Here is a 20,405-nt window from a genome sequence, read left to right as displayed (position 1 = left end):
CCCTTTCTCCCTCCAGCTCTCTGCACGCCTTCCTCTCCCTGCTCTCCCATCTCTTTTCATCTTGCCCCCCCTTTCCTTTAATTCTCCCCTCTCCTTTTCTTTTTATCTCAGTCCTCCGTTTTCTTCTCTCTCTTTCCTTCCTTCCTTCCTCTCCATGGGCCTGGCGCCGTGTTGCAGTTGTTATGTCTCGGGCTCAGTCTTTCTCAGGCTCTGTCCCCTGATGTCCTCTAGGTCTCTGTCTGGCCCCGGGCCCGCTGAAGGCTAGCTACACGTCTCTGCTCAGTGCTGCCAGCAGCCGCCCCAGAGCCGGGCAGGGTCCCCAGGCTCCAGGGCTGGGGGAGGTGCTGACGGTGCTGGGGATTTGGAGAAAACCTCGGCAAGGGGACGGGAGGGAACCTCCTGTCTTTTCCTTGAACTAGTGAGGGAGATTTTTTGATTGACAGCTAACCGGACTCCATCAAGGCCAAAGAGATATTCTGTTTCTTGATGTAATTTGGATTTCCCACGCCAGTCCAGTCCGGGGGAGGGGAAGACAATCAGAGCTGAAGGCGAGGAGGCTGAGGCCCCGGGTTGTCTCTCCCTAGCCAGGCACTTCTCACACACCCCCGTGGGTCGAAATCCCAGCCCCGATAGACCGAAAAGGAAAGAACCGGAGAGGGGGAGGAGCAGGGACGGGGAGGGGACTTGGAAAGCTGGGGTCAGTGCTGTGGCGTGCAGATCTACACTTCCCCCCTCAACTTTCCTCCCCCCCTTCCACAACACACATGCTACACTCTCTGGGACACCTCTCTCCAGCCCTTCTCCACCCCAGAGGAGACAGGTCGACAGAGATACAGGAGAAAACCATCCTCCACCCCCACCCCCAGCGTTTGGTCCCCTCCTGGGGACAAGAGTGGGAAAGAAGGGCAGGCGTCTCCTGTCTGGGAATCCTTGTCCTTCCCTGCTGCCTCAGAACCTGTGTCTCAGCCTCAGCTCCTGCCTATTTCCCATAGCACAAACTGGGACTCCTCTCTTCTGACCCTGAAATTGCACTCCTCCTTCAAACTCACTCTGCTTTGCCTAGGGTGCATCGTGTCTCTGGGGACATCACCTGCCCTTCTCTCTACACCCCCCCAGCCAAACTCCCTGCTCCCTCTCTTGCACCCACTGAGAATTTCCTGTTTGCTAAAAACCCACCTTTACCAAACCACCATGGGACAGTCTGATGGAAAGCCCAGGGCTGGGCGACAAACCCCAAATTCAAGGAGGAGGGTAGCAACCAACTTATTGGGGGGAGGAATCCAAGTTGTCTGATCTTCCTTACAATCTCACTGCCCCCTCCAGAATTCCTGCGTCCGACCCTGAAGAAATTGCTTTCTCCCATCCCTCCGTTGCTTTTTTCTCGTTCCAAAAACAGCCTACAATTTTATTTAATGAAAGACACATTTATGAACAATCAAATGATCCTCATAAAAATTTTATTGAAGGACGTAAAAACAAGCTACTTGCCCACGACCGAGGTCGCTCTCTCTCGCCTTGCCCGCTCTCACCCTGGCTCTCTGCAGACAGAGCCCTGGAGTGACTTCTTTTGGGGGGGCAGGGTGTCGCAGAGATGGAGTTGGGGGCAAAGGAGGGTGAGCAGGAAGACGGGACGGGTATGCCCCACTTGTGCTGATCTCTCCTCCACTTCTTCAAGCTGGCAAAGAAAGATAAATAGATATAGACAATAAATTTAAAATAAAGGAGCTTGCATATCTGTGCCAAAGCAAAGAGAGGACTTCTGATGATAAAGGTGTATGAGGTCCGGAGGTCCTACCCCTCCCACAAGCAGACCACTTTCCCCAAGCTGCCCTACCCCAGATTTGGGGGGCTGAGTTGGCCAGTGGCAGAAGGACGCTCCCCCTTTCCCTCCTTCCCTCCCTCCACCCCAGCTTCCCCAGTCCCCTCCCACCCTCCCTCCCTCGCTGCTGCTGCTCCTCCTGAAAGAAATACATACATACACACTATTTAAAAACGCATTTTTAAAAGCCACGTTCCGAACTGACAATCGCTGATCTCGGCTCGCGCAGAGACTGCGGGAGCGTCGGGGCCGACAGAGACGGATTACGTCAAGAAATAGTTCCTCCACCTACCTCGGCCGGCCTCTCCGCCCCTGCGGGGCTCCTGTGCCCAGCTCGGCCCTAGGGGTCCGGGAACCCTGGCTTCGGGGACTGGCATTTTCACCCCATTAAGAAATCCTCCAGGGTGTGTGGGGGGGTGCGGGAGGCCATCAGCTTATGGGTGGACATGGGCAAGGGGGTGTGCTGATGAGATACGAGTTGTCCTGAGGAGGTGGCCGGTGCCTTGGATCCAGAGTTCCGGATCCCCAGGAAAACGCAGGTCGCGGGGATCAGCCGAGAGAAGGGGGTGGGAGAAGGGGAAAAAAAAAAAAAAAAAGGCAAGAAAAAAAAAAAAAAAAAAGCCCCTGCGCATTGATCCGCGCCGTATTTTTGGGTAAATACGATCACGTGGGGCCCGGGGAACCAATGAGCTGCGGGGAAAAGGCTGGAAAAATAATTACCTGCCTTGATTGTTCTGTGAGCAGATAAAAAGTACATATACAGTTCATACAATAATCTTATGTATGTAAAACCCTGTTACGATGTCGGCGACGGGGCCCATCAGTAACTATTACGTGGACTCGCTCATCTCTCACGACAATGAAGACCTCCTAGCGTCCAGGTTTCCGGCCACGGGGGCTCACCCCGCCGCCGCCAGACCCAGCGGTTTGGTGCCGGACTGTAGCGATTTTCCGTCCTGTAGCTTCGCGCCCAAGCCGGCAGTGTTCAGCACGTCGTGGGCGCCCGTGCCCTCGCAGTCGTCCGTGGTATACCACCCGTACGGCCCCCAGCCCCACCTCGGCGCCGACACGCGCTACATGCGGACTTGGCTCGAGCCGCTGTCCGGCGCCGTCTCCTTCCCCAGCTTCCCGGCCGGGGGCCGTCACTACGCCCTCAAGCCGGATGCCTACCCCGGGCGCCGCGCCGACTGCGGCCCGGGTGACGGCCGCAGCTACCCGGACTACATGTATGGCTCGCCCGGGGAGCTGCGCGACCGCGCCCCGCAGACACTGCCCTCGCCCGAGGCGGACGCACTCGCAGGCAGCAAGCACAAAGAGGAGAAGGCCGACTTGGACCCCAGTAAGTTGGGAGCAATTTTCCTTTACAACCGGCGCGGGAGGGGAGGGGAGGCAGGGCGGGGGGGGGGGAGCCGGATTACAGCCCCTCGGAGCAGCGCAGGGAGCGCGGGAGAGGGGCGAGGGTGAGGGGGCGAGGACTCAATAAAAGCGAATTACCTTGGGGAGCTTTCAGGGGCAGGAAGGTCTGAGAAGGGAGCCCAGGGAGCCAGGTTGGGAGAGGGCTGAGGGGGGCTCCACTCTCCCTGGAGCTGGCTTTGATGAGACACCCCCCACTCCCACCCCACCCCCAGCCCAGGCTTTTTTGGCTCAGTCGCTACTTTCTAAGAAATGCACACAGGGCCAAGGGATGGGGTGGGGGTGAGGTTCATTTTATGGTTTGAGGTGGGATAGGGGAAGAGACAAGGAGGACACTGCGGACAGAGAGGAAATACCCCAGGGAGAGATATCACCCCTACCTCCCAGCCAGCATGGGGGTCCTCACCCCATCAGGGATTCATTGAACAGAAGGTGGCTGGACTTCTCCCCTCCAGGAGCACTAGGTGAGGGGTCTGGGGGATTTCACAACCTGGGAACTTGGAGAAATCAGGACTTCCAGAGTTGGGGAAGAGAAGTGGGGTCCCAGTCTCCTTAAACTTGAGAGCTCTCTTCTGAAGGTCTGCAGGAAAGAGGGTTGAGAACAGGGCTCAGGAATGAGGAATGGAGGGGGAGGCATCTCCCCAGACTGAGAATTATACCCCCCCAACACACACACACACACACACACACACACACACACACACACTCCCATCAAGGAGACTGGAGCCTTAGAGTATTGCAAAGAAGGGCAGGGGTAGGTGGGGGGGGGGCAGGTGGGAGCTTCTGGGCCAGAGAAAGGGGAAAGAAGGGGAAACAGCAGGGGAGGGGGTGCAGCCCCTGGGTGTGAGGAAGTGTCTGGGGAGTCCCAGGAGGGGGCTGCAGGAAATCCTTTCCTCCAGCTCCATAAGGGGCCAGGGGCTAATTATACCCCTCTGAAGGCTTCCCTCCTTGCCCTCAGCTACTCCCATAAACCTGAAATTGGAGGCTTGGCTCCTGCAGAGCCTGTCCTGGGGCTGGCGGGAGGGGGGCACTGGAAGCCTAACAGGGAGGCTAAGATATGGGGAGCCTGTCCCAAGGCTAGCAGCTCTCTGGGGAGAGGAGAAAGTCTTTCCCCATTCTAGCATCACTCTGAGAATTCGCCTCAGCAGGGTTGAACTCCGAGAGAGAGCCGAGCCGGGCACTGAAGAGGGTAGTGAGGGGCTTAGGGACTCTCAGGGTCAGGAAACAGAACTGCTGAAATTTCAGGACTTGGTCGTGGGCTGGGAGGATGGGAGGGGGCAGAGGAGGAGGGAAGTGGGGAGGAGAGAGACCTCACTATAAAAATAAAAAACAAGAGAGAGAAGCGTTTATGGGCCTATGAAACGGTTGGGAATTTGGACTTTTTATGAGCATATTCTCGAATTACTACTCTTGAAGCTGAGGACCAGACTGTAGGGGCTTTGATAGCCTTGATTTCCTCTAGTTTCAGGTGCTAGAAATTGAAGAGGGGGACGATGGGGAGAGGGCAACATGCAAAAGGAGACAGGGCGAAAATTCCCAAAGCAAAACGTGTCCAAATTCAGGTTCAATTATTGCATTGGGGGAGCCTGGCTAAGCCTGGGGGTAGGGTGGCAGGGGTCCTGGGCTAGAAAGGGGCTCCACTGACCCCTGCCTGTGTTTGGCCCTCCAGGCAACCCCGTGGCTAACTGGATCCACGCCCGCTCCACGAGGAAAAAGCGGTGCCCCTACACCAAGTACCAGACGCTGGAACTGGAGAAGGAGTTTCTCTTCAATATGTATTTAACCAGGGACCGTCGGTACGAGGTGGCCCGGGTTCTCAACCTCACCGAGCGGCAGGTCAAAATCTGGTTTCAGAACCGCAGGATGAAGATGAAAAAGATGAATAAAGAGAAAACCGACAAGGAGCAATCCTAAACCTTGCCCCAGCCTGCTGCCTCGGCACAGCCAAGGGAAAAACAAAAAAACCCCGCAAAAATACCCCAACCCAGGCGGGAGAGAGCACGAAAAGAAAAGGAAAGAGCAAGATAGAGAAAAGCCAATCGGCTTAAAAAGAAAAAAAAGGAAGGGGAAAAGGAAAACTCTTGCGATTTGGGAGGGTTCAGTGTTGAGAAATTGGTGTTTTAGAGTTAGTTCTACCCAGCGAGGAGGAGGAGGCGGGGAGAGAAGCCGCGTTCTCTTCTCCTAGCGCAACTGAAATAAATGACACACACAAATGTGATTTTTCCCCTCCTTTCTCCAGAGAAGCCAGTACTTGAATCGCTATATTTCTATTTTTTTTCTGTATCGTATTTGGTCCGGGCCATTCCTCCCCGGCCTGGGGTGCTCTGCGTGCAGATTTTGTACAAAATAAGACGCACACACATACACAGTAACAATTCCCAGCCCAGGAGCTGAGGGGCGAGGGCCCAGACCGTGCTGTAGGCTGGGTTCAGCGGCGCAGGCCGACGCCTCGGGCGTGTGTACATAGCAGTGTTTCTCCTCATCCCCAGCGTCCGTCCTGTAACGTGCTTCTGTTTGTTATGGTAGAACAGCTCTGTGTTAATATATCGAAGTCACTTAAAAAACCAGAAACCCAACCGCATCCAGTTCTCGTTATTTCTCCTCCCTGTGGCTCCCAGGCTGCTGTCGTGGAGGAGGCAAGTGCTCGGTGCCTTTGGGGCCAGCCGGAGCCAGGGAAGGGGCTCCCTCTACTTCGGAAGGGCAAGTGCCTGCCGCTGCTCTCAGGGCAGGGTGGGGTGGGCGTGAGAGCTCCAGGAGTGGAGTGGAGGCTGCTGAGGCCCTGGCCCAGCTTGTGCCTGCCCTGCGGAGGCCTGTGAGTTTCCTGGTAGCTCCTTGGAGTCCTGGGGTGGGGGGTGGGGGTGGCATGGCATGAATGGTTTACCCTGGCTGTAATTAATTGTAATAATTTATGAGTACACGAGATCGGAGGGAAGAGATAGGTGAAGATGAAAGTTGGGTGCTGGGTGAGGGCCCGGGCTGGATTCTTGCCTGTCTGTCTTGGTGCTTCGAGGGATGGCTGGGAGGGAGGGAGGGTGTGCGGGGAGCAGTGAGGGAGAAGGCTGAGCAGGCCTCAGGGAGCAGAATAGGCACTGGGGATTGCGTTGAGAGTAAAAGAAGGGGGCGAGAAGAGGAAGGGAGAGAGGGAGAGAAGGAAGGAGAAAGAGGAAGTAGAGAGGGAAGAAAGAATGGGAAGGAAGGGAAAGAAAGATAGCAAAACAAATACAATCAGAATTAGATTTAGTTTCAAATTCCCAATTCATTCTCAGCTTCTGTCTCTCTCTCCCTCTCCCAGTCCTCTTTTCTTCTCAGTCTCTCTCTCTGTCTCTAGTGGTTTAGTTTGAATGTTGGTATGGGGGCGACAGGGTTATGCTGAGTGGCTGCAGTGTTTCTGGGGAATGACGTGGCCAAGGCCTGAGGAAGCTGGTCAGGGAGTAGCCAGGAGCGGAGTGTTCCCTGATGATGGGGGTACCCCAGGCACAAGGGTAGAGGCCCGCCTGTACAACAGCCTATTGGGGCTGGTCAGTTGCACTGCACCCCAGAGCGCCTTCCCCAGCACCGGTCGTTTTCATGTGCTAATCAGAAGCAGACACGAGCTGCTGGGTATGCCTCGGCCCGGCGCCCCCTTTCTCGGAAATCCCCCAATCTGGAAACTATTAAACTCAGACGTCTTGAAATATAGCGCTTTAATATCTCAGGCTGCCCATTCTGGCGAGGGTGCAGGGTGTTGTTCTGAGTACTTGGGGAATACCACCATAAAAGAAAATCATTGGGGATCCCAGTCCTTCTGCAGCTTTCTCCATCGCTTGGCCTTACAGGATTGGTGAGGCCCTTGGAGGGACCAGCCCCTTCCCCATCATTTGAATCTCCTACCCCCTCCTTCCATTCAACACTCCAATTTCGGGGGCTAGAGGAAGGTAGGATCCTGGCACAAACATTTTGTTTGGATGATATTTTGAGGGGGGCAATCAAAAGTCGCAAACACTGGTTTTCCCAGTGGCTGAAGCACCCTCTTTCCCACTGAAGAAACCTCCACCCTAATTCCAGAAGCAGTTGTTTTCTTGGTCCTTTTGAAGGGTGCTTTGCCTGTCGTTTATCCTCTTTTCTCAATCCAAACTTCCCCCTTTGGCCAAATATTTCACTGTTCTGGGACCCTGGCCTCAGTTTTGCACTGGGCGGAGGCCAGGGCACCCGTGTCCCTGGGTCCTGACTGCCGGTCCTGACTGCGGAGACTCGGGCTTTTCTCAGCCCAGGCTCCGCGGCCTTTCCGGGCCTCCACCCCGCCCCTGCTCCAAGGCCCTGTCGCCTCCCCTCGTCCGTCAGCGCGGCCTGCTTCCTGCAGCCCGCTGGATCCGGCCTTACTCCGGACAGGAAGGAGGGCCGCAGGGCTCAGGGCTCCGAGGGCCCTGGCGAGAGCGTGGGATCCAGAGCAGGCCCACCCGGCCCAGCCCACTGTTGAGTTCCAGCTCAACCTTCATCCTGCAGGTTAGGATTGGATTCAATTTTTTTTTAAATTTATTACAATTTGTGAATTAAAACCACAACACAAGATACATCTAGGGAAAGAAACGAAAGCTTGGGGGGGGGGGCGGGAAGAGGGGCTAGCAAACGCTCTCCTGCCCTAATCTTCCCCTCCCACCTCTCCTCTGCTCCTTTGTCAGAATCACAAAACCCTAAAGGTTGTTCCACTTGGGAAGGCAGCGGATAGGTACATTTCCGCAGCCCCGAAATGCCACTTTTATGGCGCTGTTTGTCTCCCTGCGCTGGATTCTGAATGGGGCTGAACAAAACAGCAGCGCGGAGCTGGCTAGACGTCTGGGCTTAATTGTTTTATGGTTTAAATAAGGTGGACACTCTTTCCTTTGAAATCGGATTATAGGAATGTTTTGTCTATGGCCCACGGAGAACAGGACCTCACTGGCTGGGAGGGAGAGGTGGGGAGAGAGCGCGCGTAAGGGGGGGGGGCGGGTTGGGCTACAAACCAGGGGGCAAACAGTCGGGAGAAGGGAGAAGTCAGCGTCCCACCCCAAAGTCCTGCGGGCGGCAGCGGAGTAGGCGGTGCGGAACCAGCGGCAGGGTAAGAGGATCGAGCAGTTTTGGGCGCGCGCCGCGGGCAGGAGGTCTCTGGAGCCTCGGAGCGTGCATCTGCGTGAGCTGAAGTGTTCCGAGCCCAGAAATGCGCCTGAATAGGGGGGAGATTCCGGCAGGTCCTTTGCGCAGGGTCTCTTAATGCGGCAAGGGAGGGTGAAAGAAGAAAATAGTGCGAAACCTTTGAGAAGGTTATTTGGAGAGTTTGGAAAACAAAAGAACACCGGTCCCGGGGGAACTCCCTTCCAGGGACCCCTCGCTCTCGCACCCATTTGTAAACTCCTTCCTCTCACTTCCCACCTTTGGGCCAAGGCTGGGACCTGCTGGCTCTGTTGGCATTTTCCCGGCAGGACTGCATTGGAGCAAGTGGACGCGAGGTGGCGCTGTTGCTCAATGTTAGAGGCGGCGGCGGTGCCCCTGGCTGGCCTGGCCGCACTGACATTTGAGGCACCGCCCGGAGGAGCGGCGGGGAGAAGGCCCCGCGCCCCGGCCCAGACCGGCCCCGCTGGCTCTGAGCAAATCAATCCTCTCACCTGCGAGGTGTAAATAAATCGCGAGTGGCGGCGGGAGATGGGCCCTCGCTCTGGCGGCAGGCTCGGGAGGCTCAGGAGGGCGGGCGTCGAAAATAATCGCTTTGCGAAAGAGATAAGCACCAAGCAGGCAGCGCGTAATTAACACAAAAAGGCAGAATGACCCGGACAAACGAACATAAATCCGTGGTACCTAGGAGGGCGGTGTAGGCCTCGGGGCGAGGGGCAGAGACGCCCCAGCGAGGATGGCTGCTTGTGGTTCCTTTATTTCCAAGCTCCGGGGGCGAAATCAACCAGATACGTGTAAAAGAAAAAAAGACAATCGGGGGGGGGGAGGGAGGAAAAAGAAAGAAAGAAAGAAAGAAAAGGTGAGGGACCCCCAAAAGGGGAAATCGAGTCCAGCTTGGGTTTTTGGGACTGGTGGGCTCTCAGAGCAGACGGTGGTGGCGGCACACTCGGGACAGTCGCATTCCAAGACACAAAGGCCTGGAAGAATAGCTCTGTGGCAGGGTTTTCGCTGGACCATAAAATGTCGAGATATCCCCCCACCCTCTAAAAGATAAGGCACAGGCCCCAGAGCAGATCTGGCCTGCCGAGCCTCCTCTTTCCAGGCAGGAAAGGGAAAATATTTATGACAGTCCCCCGTGACCCAGATGCTGGGAACCCAGAGCCCATCTCCTTCAGCCTGGTACTCTGAGCAGAGGAGGCTCAGAGAAGGCAGGGCTGAAACCAAGGCTAGAGCTTGCTCTAGCAGTGGAGGAGACCACTGTCATGTCCCCAACTGTCCTGGACCCTAAGGAGACCTGCGGTGCTGGCACAGCCCTCCTCTGATCCTCCCCTCCTGCTGCTCCAGGGCCAGAGTTCTGAAAGCTGCAGAGTCTGGGCAGTAATTAATTCAGGTGGAGGTGGGTCCCTCCATATTCAAGGGATCCTGAAAGTGTCTTTGGCTGGGGCACCAGTGACTCTTCTTTGGGAATTTGGCTGAAAGTGGCCATTTTTTCCCAGCAATTATTTAGATATTAGAGGGACTTGGGGGCTGGTGTTATTCTACTCCATCCTTTCCTGCACTGCTGTTCCTTCATCCATCTCCAGAGCTGGGCTCTGGCTGGGGAAGAAAAAGATCTGGTTTTCCAACAGCCTCCTTCCTCATCCAATCCTGAGACCCCAGGATGTGGAAAGAAAATAGGGAGCAAATTTTTTCCTGATGCAAACAGCTAGAGATGCACGTGTATTTGTCAGGCTTTGGTTCCCTGTGTGCCTGGGCGAACAGTGTCTGTGAGGTGACAGGGGTGCTTCCAGGCATGATAGTTGAGGGAGCGTGCGTTCGATGCGTTTTGGGGTGGGAGGTGACATATCCAGTGTGTGTGTGTATCCTGAATGTGCTCCACTGTTGCCCTGTGTGCACCAACCTCACACACTGTGGAAGGGGAGGGCTGGAAAAATCCTTCTAATTCCTCTTCCTAATTCGTATGCACACAGCACACGTATTCACAGCTCTCTCACTTTCTCTCTTTTCTCTCTGTCTGTGTTAAGCCCCACATAGCTGTACACGCTTATGGTGTGAGAAGGGACTAAGGTGTGAGATGGACTAAGGTTCTTTTATCCATTGAATTACCTTGAATTTACCTAGTCTTGGGGATGGGGGAGGAACCCTCTAGAGAAACTATGGGTAAATATTTAAAGAGTGTCTGTTGACAGTTCCCATCCACATCCTGGCCTGGGCAGCCTGCCTGGGGAAGTAAGGGGTGTAGTGAGGCCAGGAGGCCCCTCCAGGTCGAGCTGGCATGTCCTATAGGGCTAGAGTGTGTGGGTACAAGTAAGAGGTCTGCTCCGGTCCCATCCGACCCAGATACAAATAGTCTCCTGAGAAGAAACATCTTGGATCAGCCCATCCAGAAGTCAGAGACCCACCAGCTGCCCTGCCCTCTGTCCCCATAAACTGCTTTGCTCTCAGAGCCCCCAGCCAAGCTTCAGGCAGGAGCTGGTGTCTGAAGGGGCCAGTGCAGCCCTGCCTGGGTCTATGCAGTGTGCCCTACCTCCATCCCTCTCCTCTACCCAAAGCAGCCAGGCAAAAGGTTCTTAGGGATAGGGGAAGATGGGGCGGCTTCCCACCCTGAGGAGGGGCACATGGAGGGTTGTGGTTCCTGAAGTACTGGGGGATATGCTGTACTGATGTGCTTGCCCCTTCTGAGTCCCAGGCTTACAGACCCCCTGGGGAACCCATCTTTTGGGTTAGGAGACCTGCTCTCCCACGCTGGCATTCAACGCCCCTGAGGGGGAGGGTCTTATACCTGTTGAGGTAACCTGGATTGACCTGCTGGCTCAGGTATCTCTGTCTGAGAGGAAGGAAAGGGGAAGGGGGGGAGAGGCACCTTCAAATCGGAATGCGCACCTTGGAGAAGCTGGCCCCAGCCATTAGCTGGGGCTGGCTCACCCCCCACCACACACACATATACCACACCCCCCTCCCTCCCCCTTCCTCTCCTCCCCTTCCTCCAGGTCCCCCCAGCCCTGAACCCCTCAACCCCCCGCCATCCCCCCTTCTCTCTCTCTCTCTCTCTCTCTCCCTCTCCCTCTCTCTCTCTCTCTCTCTCTCTCTCTCTCTCTCGCCTGTCTTCATGTCGTGGATTGATGAACGCGAATCGCGTGTAAGCGCCGCCACCGCCGGGAGTCTGAGGAATTCGCCTGGGCTGTTAAAGGAAAGAGCTAAGTGCGTGAGCGCGAGCTCTACCTACCGACAGTGAAGAGAGCCGCCGCCGCCGCCGCCGCCCGCGCCCGCCGCCGCCGCCCGCCCGCGCCCAGCCCCGGGAGCCGCGCCGAGCCGGCCGGGCCCGGCACCCAGGCGCCCCCCCACCTGCCCAGCCCAGCCCCGGGGAGCCGGCCGGCCCGGGGTTCGCTCCCGGGGGAGGGGACTTTCGGGGGTACCGGGCGGGGGAGTCGCGAGCCAGAGGGGAGGGGGCGGCGGGTTTTCATGTGCCCAGCATGAGCTCCTACTTCGTCAACCCCCTGTTCTCCAAATACAAAGGCGGCGAGTCCCTGGAACCGGCCTATTATGACTGCCGGTTCCCCCAGAGCGTGGGCCGGAGCCATGCGCTGGTGTACGGGCCCGGCGGCTCGGCGCCCGGCTTCCAGCACGCCTCGCACCACGTCCAAGACTTCTTCCACCACGGCACCTCGGGCATCTCCAACTCGGGCTACCAGCAGAACCCGTGCTCGCTGAGCTGCCACGGAGACGCCTCCAAATTCTATGGCTACGAGGCGCTCCCCAGACAGTCCCTTTATGGGGCTCAGCAAGAGGCGAGCGTGGTGCAATATCCCGACTGTAAATCCTCCGCCAACACTAACAGTAGCGAAGGACAAGGCCACTTAAATCAAAACTCGTCTCCCAGCCTCATGTTTCCATGGATGAGACCCCACGGTGAGAAGCCTTTTCTCTTTCCCCCTTGGTCTCCCGCGCTCCGGGGTCTTCCCCCCCTCCCTTGCCTCCTTTTTGTCTGCCCTCGCTTTCCCTCCTGGCTTTGGGGTCTCTGCGGCCCCACCCCCCGTGCTTGAGTGGGTTTCTGGAGGTTGGGAGGTTCAGCTGGGGGTGGGGCACGGGGATCGCCTGGGATATTTGGGGAACTGGGGTGAAGGTGGTGTCTGGGAGCAAAGGGTTAAAAATCGTTTTCTCTACCACTGTCTGTCTGCCTCTCTCTCTCTCTGTCTCTCTCTTCTTGCCATCCCTAAAGTCAAAGTTGGGGAGATGGCTGGGCAGGGGCCCCAAGGACCCTGAGGTTATCAGCCTTTAGAGCAAACCAGTCTTTCCAAAAGGCAGAAAGCCTCAGTCCAGAACAGTGGCCAGGCTGTCTTGGGGTGAAGTGAGACCCCTGTTTCCCTCCCCTACCTGGACCAGAAGGGTGACAAGACCCCAAGGACAAGTGTCCTGACTCTCTGGGGTACCCACTGCCTCCTCTCAGAGAACTAGCCTTAAGGCTACTACCCCAACTTTGCTTTAGTTCCCTCAGCTGGAGAGAAGAGAGGGAGTCAGAGAGAAGAGAAAAGAGTGCAGGAAAGGAGAGAGGCCATGCAGATTAGAGGGCTCTGGGGTCCAGAGGACCCAAGCCCGAGCTACCCCCAGTCAAAGGTTTGTGGGCTTTCCCTGAGACCTTCAGAGTGGCTCAGGCCATGAGCCCCTCCAAGGGTGGCCCCTCATAGCCCAATTTCGAAGTAAAAGGGGAAGCGAGAAAGCGACAAGTTCCAGCGGGGATGGCCCGTGATTTATTTGCTGGTCTCCAGTTAGCAATCAGGCCAAGCAGTGATACATTCCAGGAGATCAATTATTTTTCTTCCTGGCAAGGCATTAGGCAGAGAGATTCAAGGAGGGGCCAGTGAGCAGAGCCCCCTTCTTTACCCTCAGATCTTTCTCCTTTCTTTTGGGAAACAGATTCTATCCCCAGCTCTGCTCACCAAATGCCACTCTGCACTTGTAAACAAAGCTGCAAGGGCCAGTTTCCTGAGACTGAAGGCCTGGGGGTGGGGGGACTCTGCAGTGCTCCCCCTGGCCCCTGCCATCCCCCAGTTTCTCGATAGACCCCAGTCCCTGCCCCCACCCCCATCCCACCTCCCAAGGTGAAGCCAAACCAAAGCAAGCCCCCAAACTTTCTTGCCCTTGTCAGCTCCCTGCTCCTGCCTGGTCTTCAGGAGGGAGGGGAACTGGGGAGATCACAGGGGGGAACTTTAGGGGAGGAAGAATGGTGAGGGGAAAGCCGAGCCCCCACCCAAACATAACCAGACTGGGGTTCTATTCTGTCCAGCTCCAGGGCGGCGCAGCGGAAGGCAAACTTACAGCCGGTATCAGACCTTGGAACTAGAAAAGGAGTTTCTCTTTAATCCTTATTTGACACGAAAGCGCCGGATTGAAGTCTCTCATGCCCTGGGACTGACTGAGAGACAAGTGAAGATCTGGTTCCAGAACCGAAGGATGAAGTGGAAAAAGGAGAACAACAAGGATAAACTGCCCGGAGCCCGAGATGAAGAGAAGGTGGAGGAAGAAGGAAACGAGGAAGAGGAGAAAGAAGAGGAGGAAAAGGAAGAAAACAAGGACTAAGCAAAAAAGAAAGCCCCCCCTCCCTTAGCAACTCCCTTGAAGTTTCGTTTTATGGTAGCGGATAAATTGAGAAGTTTACGACTGTCATTTGCTTTTATAGAGAATAGAATGACACTCACAACTCTAACTACCTGTCAGATACTTGCAGCTCTGGTTTTATTACCTTTGGACTTCCCCCGATCTTTATTTGTTTGGGGGCTGGAGGGGGGGAGACCGAGACACAGCGAAAAGTTCGGACTCTGTCTCAGTCCTTGCCCCAACACACACACTTGTCCCTACCCCTACCCTTTGGAGTCCTGCCTGGATTTTAAGGTCTGAGACCTGGCCTCTTCGCCCCTCGCTCACCCCTTCTTGTCACACTCCCACCTCCCTGCTTCTCTGGTATTTATTTTAGAGGGGAGCCCTCTCAAAATGCGGAAGAAGACTTCTGGCTTTGCTTTTATGCTAGGATTAGTGTATTAGATTTACTTCCTTTCAAAAGAAAGGAAAGAAAAGTGAAGGAAGGAAGGAAGGGAAGGAAGATGTTTAAAGAAATTTTTAAAATGATAGCAAGGACTATCCCTTCTCCCTCTCTGGGGCTCCCCTACTTAGAAAGACCCCCTTGACTTTCTGTAGAAACCTGATGGAAACCTGAAGGAGATGCGGGTCTCTCCCCCCCCCCCCATGGGGTAGATAAGGAGCCTGCAATCCCGGCTAAAATCCTACCTAGCCATCCCATGGTCACTCGGGCCCATGCCTTCCTCCCCTTCGCTGTCTGATTTCTGTTGTTGGGCCCAGCTTCCTCTGAGCTGCACTAGTATTAGCGCTCAGAAATCACCATAATCATGAAAATAATAAGAATGATAATAATAATAATAATAATAATAATAAATCTTTAACATACTACCTAAAGGGAACCTGCAATAATCTTGAAAAAATAAAAAGAAATTTTAAAAAATCCTAATATGCAAGAAAAAAAGAGAAAAAGATGAAAATTTAAAAAAAAAAAGAAAGAAACCTCCAACGTATTTTATCACTACCTATAGAAAGAAATCCTGCTTTGAGAGTATTCGTAATGCGGTTTTGTTGTCGTTTGTTGCTGCTTATTTCACTAAGAAAAACCCAACAACTGAGACTGCCTAGCCCGCCGGTCCTGTGCGCTTTTATTGTGCTTCTAACCCCAGTAGAGTAGAACTAAATTGCACTGAATGTATAGTTAACTCTGTCTTGAATTCTCTGTTTATGCAATGTGCTCGAAAGAAAAAAAAAACGTTAAAATATATCTATAATAATAATTTTGGGTCATTTGTCTTTATGTCCAGCTATGAATGTAGATTTTGTGTCCCAGCAGCCCTGTTCCTGGTCCAAGTACTTTGTATTGTATACGTGAGTCATAATAAAAAAAAAAAAGGAGAAAAAATATTTGAAGCTGGAATGACTTGCTTTTTCTCCAACGCCCCCCTCCCCCTCTCCATTCTCTACTCTTCCTTCCCTCCTTATCCTTCTTTCCCAGCCCCGTGGAAAAGGTCTCCGTCACTGATCTGAGTTTGAGGTGGGGGAACTCACTAGGAATTGAGAGGGCAGTCTGGGCAGGGAAGGCAGGTGAAAGGTGGGGGAGGTGCAGAGGTGGGGCAAGAAGAGCAGTGTGCTCTAAGCATGCTCTCGGAAGAACCTTGGCTCCAAACTAAATGGGTTTCTAAATACCAGGATCCCAATGGGAAGGAAGAGTCTCCCCAGTTATTCACCTTCCTCCTCTTCAGCCTCGGGCTGGGCCCAGAAAAGACTCTGCCCCCGTACCTCTCCCACAACCAGGCCTTTTTCCTCCAGGGACTGAGGATGAGACCATGGGGGGCTTTCTGGTCTCCACATGCCCCTCATGGTCAACCCTGGGCACCCAGCACCCAGCACAGAGTGGGGAGAATGTGAGGCCCCCCGTGCAGCCTGGAGGACTTGGCTGGGGGGAAGATGGCTAGGAGTGGGGGTTAAGGAAGCTTCAGCCTGGGGGAAAGGAAAGGAGAAGGGGAAGGTGAGTGAGTTGCACACCAAGCAGCCTGGATCCATGTTCTGAAATTCAGATGCCATCAGCATAGGGCCATCCCTGTCACCCAGGCCGTTAGCATCAAACCTAGCCTCTGTTCTGGTGGTTACAAGCGGGCCTGGCTTCACCTTGGCAATTGGGCAGCCCGCCTGCCCTCATGGTGTGGGCCATTGGCCTGGGGGTGAGGACATGGGCCTGCTGAGTGGACAGTCCTCCATCCCAGCCACAGCAGGGTAAAGAGGATCTTCACTGGACTCCTCATTCCCCAAAATAAGGGATTGAAGGCTCAGGGACTCAGGGGGCAAGGGGGTGTCTTACTCCTCCCTGGACATCCTAGGCAGAGCAATCTGTTCATGCCTGTAAAATTCTGGTCAAATAATACCAAATTCCAGAGATACAAGTCATCTGGCTCAGTCAGGAGAAGGGGAAAGGGAAGGAGATGGGATCTTCTGAAGGTCCTTAAAACCAGATCCCCCAAAGACTGAAATATTTTTGAGGCCAGTTCTCTTTCTCTCTCTCTCTCTCTCCCCCTGGTCAATGATTTTCACAATCTTAGGCCCAGGCTGACTCTTATTTTGTGTAATTTTACCCGCATCTGGGTCCCTGGCTCCCACGCAAAGTGGTGGTGAATACAGGATTGGGTCAGGCATCCTTGATAAGGGACTCCTGCGGCCTGAGAGAGAGGCTGGCTATTGGAAGCACAGGCTGCAGGCAATCGGGAACAGCTTTGAACAGCTCTGGGGGAAATCTTTAGATAACTGGGGTCCCTGTTGTGAGCCGCTGAGCCAGCCAGGTAACTCTGTTTGCTGCGGGAGGCACTTGCTACCCGCCGCTGGGGAGGCCCGAAAAGAGAGCATTTCGCTCAGACCTCAGGCCTTCCCACCGGCATCCCTTCCAGACTCCGAGGGCCGGCCGCGGGTCGTTTCATTTTTTAACGTGGAATTATGATTGCTATTAATAAACATCGCCGACCTCTAGCCAAGTTGCTTGAACCCTACACTACGTGGCTCCGAAAGACCTCGCTGAATTTCCCTCACACCCAATGCCCCATTCATCCCTGGTCCTGCTCAGCAATGCCCGTGGCCCCAAGCCGGGCGTCGGAGGGCGGGGTGCGCCTGGCGCCCGGCATCGCTTGAGATGCAAAGCCTCGGGTGGGCCAGACCAAGACAGCTCCAGCCGCCCCTTCTTGCAGCACCCGCTCCCCCACCCCTCTGCCCACCGACTCTTTTTTTCTCGTTTGGAGAGAAAAGGAGGTAAAACCCGTTTTATGGGGGAACTTAATTGCGAACGGGATGCGCTCTCTTTAGAAACGCGTCCTCCCAAATGCTCCCGCCGTCCCATTACCGGAATGGGGACCATTCGGCGGCAGCAGATAGGACTTTCTCCCATTCTTTACTTTTTTATTAGCCAATCAAAGTGGCTTCCGAAAGCTATTTGTGATTTGTGAAAAATAGTATCTTTCAAAATGCTGAGTTGAAGCATCTCGCTCATTTCGCCTTGAATTTATTATTCTAATCTCAACCGTAGAGATGGGATAATGTAGCTATTAAGTTGGGGGGCAAATTCGTTTCTTTGTGTTTTTTTTTTTTTTAATTTCGGCATTTCTATCTCCCTCCCCACTTCATCGCAGAGGCCAAGGGAGGTGCGGGCCTGCAGAGGACCTGTGGGTGAGGGAGGTAGTGAGTCGTCTAAAGGGCTTTGGGGGGGACCCTAGGATGGGAGAGTAGATTGGCTCCCCCCCCCCCAGCCTCATCTTCCTCAAGTGAGATCTCCCACCGGCTGCCTGCCGGCTCCAGAAAGTTACCTCATCCCAATTACACCGAACTCAGGACAGGTTGTGCCACAGACCAGAAGTAAAATTTCCGGTGAGCAGCCCGCAGTGCCGTCCCATTCTCCCAGCAGCCCATTGTGAAAAGCTGGGCCAGAGCTTCCTTGTCGTAATTTTTAACTACCTGTTATAAAATTTATGGGTGGGTTTGTAAAAGAAACTAGGTCTCTGCATCCGGCTGAGGAAACTGCTTCGCTTACTGAAGGAGGAAGTTTGGGGAGGGAATGAGGGACCCCCTATGGCTTGGGGTGGGGCACCCAGCCAGGATGTCCCCACGCAGGCCAGCTCCGTGCGGGATCAAGGGGAGTGCTTTGGGCTTTCGAATCTTCAGCTAATGGGGAGTGTTGGGCTGTGACTAGGCTGGGCTGTGACTGGTTGGCAAATAGTCTCTATGGGGGAATTTATTCTGGTCTCCCCCACATTGGATTCATCGCCAAAGTTAGGGGTCTAGAGAAAGGTGGGGGACACCTCAGGTGCTCAGAGTTTGCTATAGAAGGTGGAATTTGGGGAAGGTATGGTAAATTTCTTTTTGTGGGGAGGGCCTCCAAGGTGTTTCCCAGCTGCCCGGGAGGCCAGAATTTTTCTGAAAAAGACAGGTAGGTGTGGGTCACCTGACAAGATAGAAAAGGCTTCAAACTGCCTCGCATCCAAAGGGGTGGGGGGAGTAGGAACCAAGATCTTGGGCCTTCATTTTATTTTTAATTCGAAAAAAAAATTGGGAGTTATCTGCCATCTAAACCTAGGAATTGAGGAGACTTGACACTAGGGATGGTCTTGGAGAAGGATAATTGTAATTTTCTCTGAGAAAGGAGCCTGAGGATGATGGGTACTTTGGGGGTTCTGGAGGCTGCCCCCAACTCTGCTCCTGCTGCCTCTGCAGGGTTACTCAGTAGGGGTCTAAGCGTTTTCAGTTCTTCAGACCGGGGCCAGGTCTGGCTTGGTTATGAGGCTTCCAGCAGCGTGTCCCTCCTGTTCCTGTCTAGGGCTGAGTGGGGGGCTGCCAGGGCTCCCCACTGGGAAAGATGTGGTTCTTTTCCTAGAAAAAAAGGTGGGAGTAGGGAGAGCATCCTTTTTCAGTCCCTTCACCCCTCCAGCCGTCACTGCACCAACCAGTGCCACAAACCTTTGCAAAGCCTCGCTTCCCCCAGATTCAATCTTAATACCCCATTTATTAAGAAAAATATTTAAAATTCGGTATGGCAGAGGGAGGGGGCCGACTCGGGGCCAAAATCCTTCCTTTCCTCCTCTTGCGTCCCCCGTTTGCCCTTTCTGAGCTAGCTTGGAGCAGCCTGGCCCGTTGGGAGTGGGCGGTGGGTGAGGGTGGGGTGGGGGTCGGGGGATGCTCCCTCTCCGAGAGAATTGGGTAAACATGGCGACCGCGGCGCCCATTTGCACACGCTACACAAATGCATCGCATTCCCGGTTGTTTGCAGAAAATTTACAGCTGAGTAATAAAAGTTTACGATCGACTCACAAGTTGGATTGGCCACAAGAAGTCATGTGGATTCCATCCATGAACGTGAACTTTTTATTGTGGTTTGTCCGTTCGGAGCGCTCCGCAGAACAGTCCTCCCTGTAAGAGCCTAACCATTGCCAGGGAAACCTGCGCTGGGCGCTCCCTTCATTACCAGTATTTTTTTTTTTATTAATCTGATTAATAATTATTTTCTCCCCCCATTTAATTTTTTTCCTCCCAGGTGGAGTTGCCAGAAGCTGGGGGCACCTGGGGAGGGGGGATGTGGGGGAAGGGGCAGGAGTTGAGGGCACCCCTCTCTCCCTTCCCGATCCTCTAGCCCCCCAAGGGGCAGGAGGAATGCGGGAGCAGGAGTTGAGATAGGGAGCTGCAGATGCCTCCGCCCCTCCCCTCTCCCAGCCTCTCCCTCCTGCCCCTTTCTTGCAACTCTCCTTAATTTTATTTGGCTTTTTGATCATTGGGATTATTCTTTTTTATTTTTAAATTTATATAAAGTGTATATGTGTGTGTGAAGCTGAGACAGGCTCGGCAGCGGCACAGAATAAGGGAAGACGAGAAAGAGAGAGTGGGAGAGAGAGAGAGGCAGAGAGAGAGAGGGAGAGGGAGAGTGACAGCAGCGCCCGGTAAGTGTTTCCTTATTGGTTCAAATATGTAACTAATGGTCCGTAGCTGGGTGGCGGTTTCAAGATAAGGACAGCAGCGGCTTGTCTTGGTTAGAGAGGAGAGGGGGGCTGGCGAGAGGGTGGGCATGCGGGCAATTAGGGGGAGAAAAAGTGGGCGGGGGGGGGAGGATTGGGTTAAGCTGTAATACGGTAGTGTGGGAAGAGTGTTGTCCTGATGTCACTGTGCGCCGAAGTTGGGGGTCGGGGGGCAAAAGGACTGCGCCTGTGGGGCTCAAGGCCGGGGTCTAGTGCGCTGACGCGCTGCCTGATGCCCATCCTGTCCTTACCTATTAAGAGATCTGTGGCCTCTTGGCTAATGGGACTGGGACGGAGGGGGCCGGGAAGCTCAAACTCCAGGGCAGGAGACAAAACTGTAGACTGTTACTATTGCCCCCTGAGCAAAGTCAGCCCCCCAACCCCCAAACAAACTTTCCAGAGCCCCCTCCTTGCCCGCAGCCCCCTCCCTCCCAGAGAGCGCCTCCGCGAGAGCT

General features: G+C 54.5%; 4 protein-coding genes and 2 long non-coding RNA genes across 12 annotated transcripts in view; 4 read left to right on the top strand and 2 right to left on the bottom strand.

Moving 5' to 3' along the window:
- HOXC4 (homeobox C4) overlaps positions 1 to 20,405 on the top strand; it is a 60,572-nt gene that overhangs the window by 2,671 nt on the left and 37,496 nt on the right. For 2 of the 3 annotated variants that reach the window (XM_059185122.1, XM_059185119.1), the window contains exon 1: positions 19,792 to 19,875. The exons of the other annotated variant lie outside the window; for it this stretch is intronic. The gene's annotated coding sequence lies outside the window, so the exon portion shown is untranslated. Of the gene's footprint in view, positions 1 to 19,791; positions 19,876 to 20,405 lie in introns of those variants that run through there. 3 annotated transcript variants of the gene reach the window in all.
- Positions 1 to 20,405, top strand: part of HOXC6 (homeobox C6) — a 35,770-nt gene that overhangs the window by 2,676 nt on the left and 12,689 nt on the right. Inside the window, exon 1 of one of the 5 annotated variants that reach the window (XM_059185128.1) lies at positions 19,738 to 19,875. The exons of 2 other annotated variants lie outside the window; for them this stretch is intronic. The gene's annotated coding sequence lies outside the window, so the exon portion shown is untranslated. Of the gene's footprint in view, positions 1 to 19,737; positions 19,876 to 20,405 lie in introns of those variants that run through there. 2 more of the 5 variants (XM_059185132.1, XM_059185130.1) reach the window with 2 other exon arrangements.
- Positions 1,441 to 2,244, bottom strand: LOC131838676 (uncharacterized). Its single transcript, XR_009356671.1, has 2 exons — positions 2,112 to 2,244; positions 1,441 to 1,675 (listed from the first exon to the last, which is right to left on the bottom strand). It is a non-coding gene; the product is annotated as an uncharacterized LOC131838676 (long non-coding RNA).
- On the top strand, positions 2,040 to 5,808 carry HOXC9 (homeobox C9). Its single transcript, XM_059185124.1, has 2 exons — positions 2,040 to 3,158; positions 4,902 to 5,808. The coding sequence occupies exons 1-2, from the start codon at positions 2,621 to 2,623 to the stop codon at positions 5,144 to 5,146; spliced, it is 783 nt and encodes a 260-aa protein (XP_059041107.1). The 5' UTR covers positions 2,040 to 2,620; the 3' UTR covers positions 5,147 to 5,808.
- On the bottom strand, positions 7,730 to 11,633 carry LOC131838678 (uncharacterized). Its single transcript, XR_009356673.1, has 4 exons — positions 11,583 to 11,633; positions 9,041 to 9,122; positions 8,618 to 8,850; positions 7,730 to 8,454 (listed from the first exon to the last, which is right to left on the bottom strand). It is a non-coding gene; the product is annotated as an uncharacterized LOC131838678 (long non-coding RNA).
- On the top strand, positions 11,722 to 15,823 carry HOXC8 (homeobox C8). The gene is made up of 2 exons (XM_059185125.1): positions 11,722 to 12,265; positions 13,641 to 15,823. Exons 1-2 carry the CDS (start codon positions 11,830 to 11,832, stop codon positions 13,931 to 13,933), a joined length of 729 nt encoding a protein of 242 aa, XP_059041108.1. The 5' UTR covers positions 11,722 to 11,829; the 3' UTR covers positions 13,934 to 15,823.

The sequence above is a fragment of the Mustela lutreola genome, chromosome 8 (assembly GCF_030435805.1).
Source record: "Mustela lutreola isolate mMusLut2 chromosome 8, mMusLut2.pri, whole genome shotgun sequence".
In the NCBI taxonomy this organism is placed as follows: domain Eukaryota; kingdom Metazoa; phylum Chordata; class Mammalia; order Carnivora; family Mustelidae; genus Mustela; species Mustela lutreola.
This window is presented reverse-complemented; position numbering and strand designations above follow the sequence as displayed.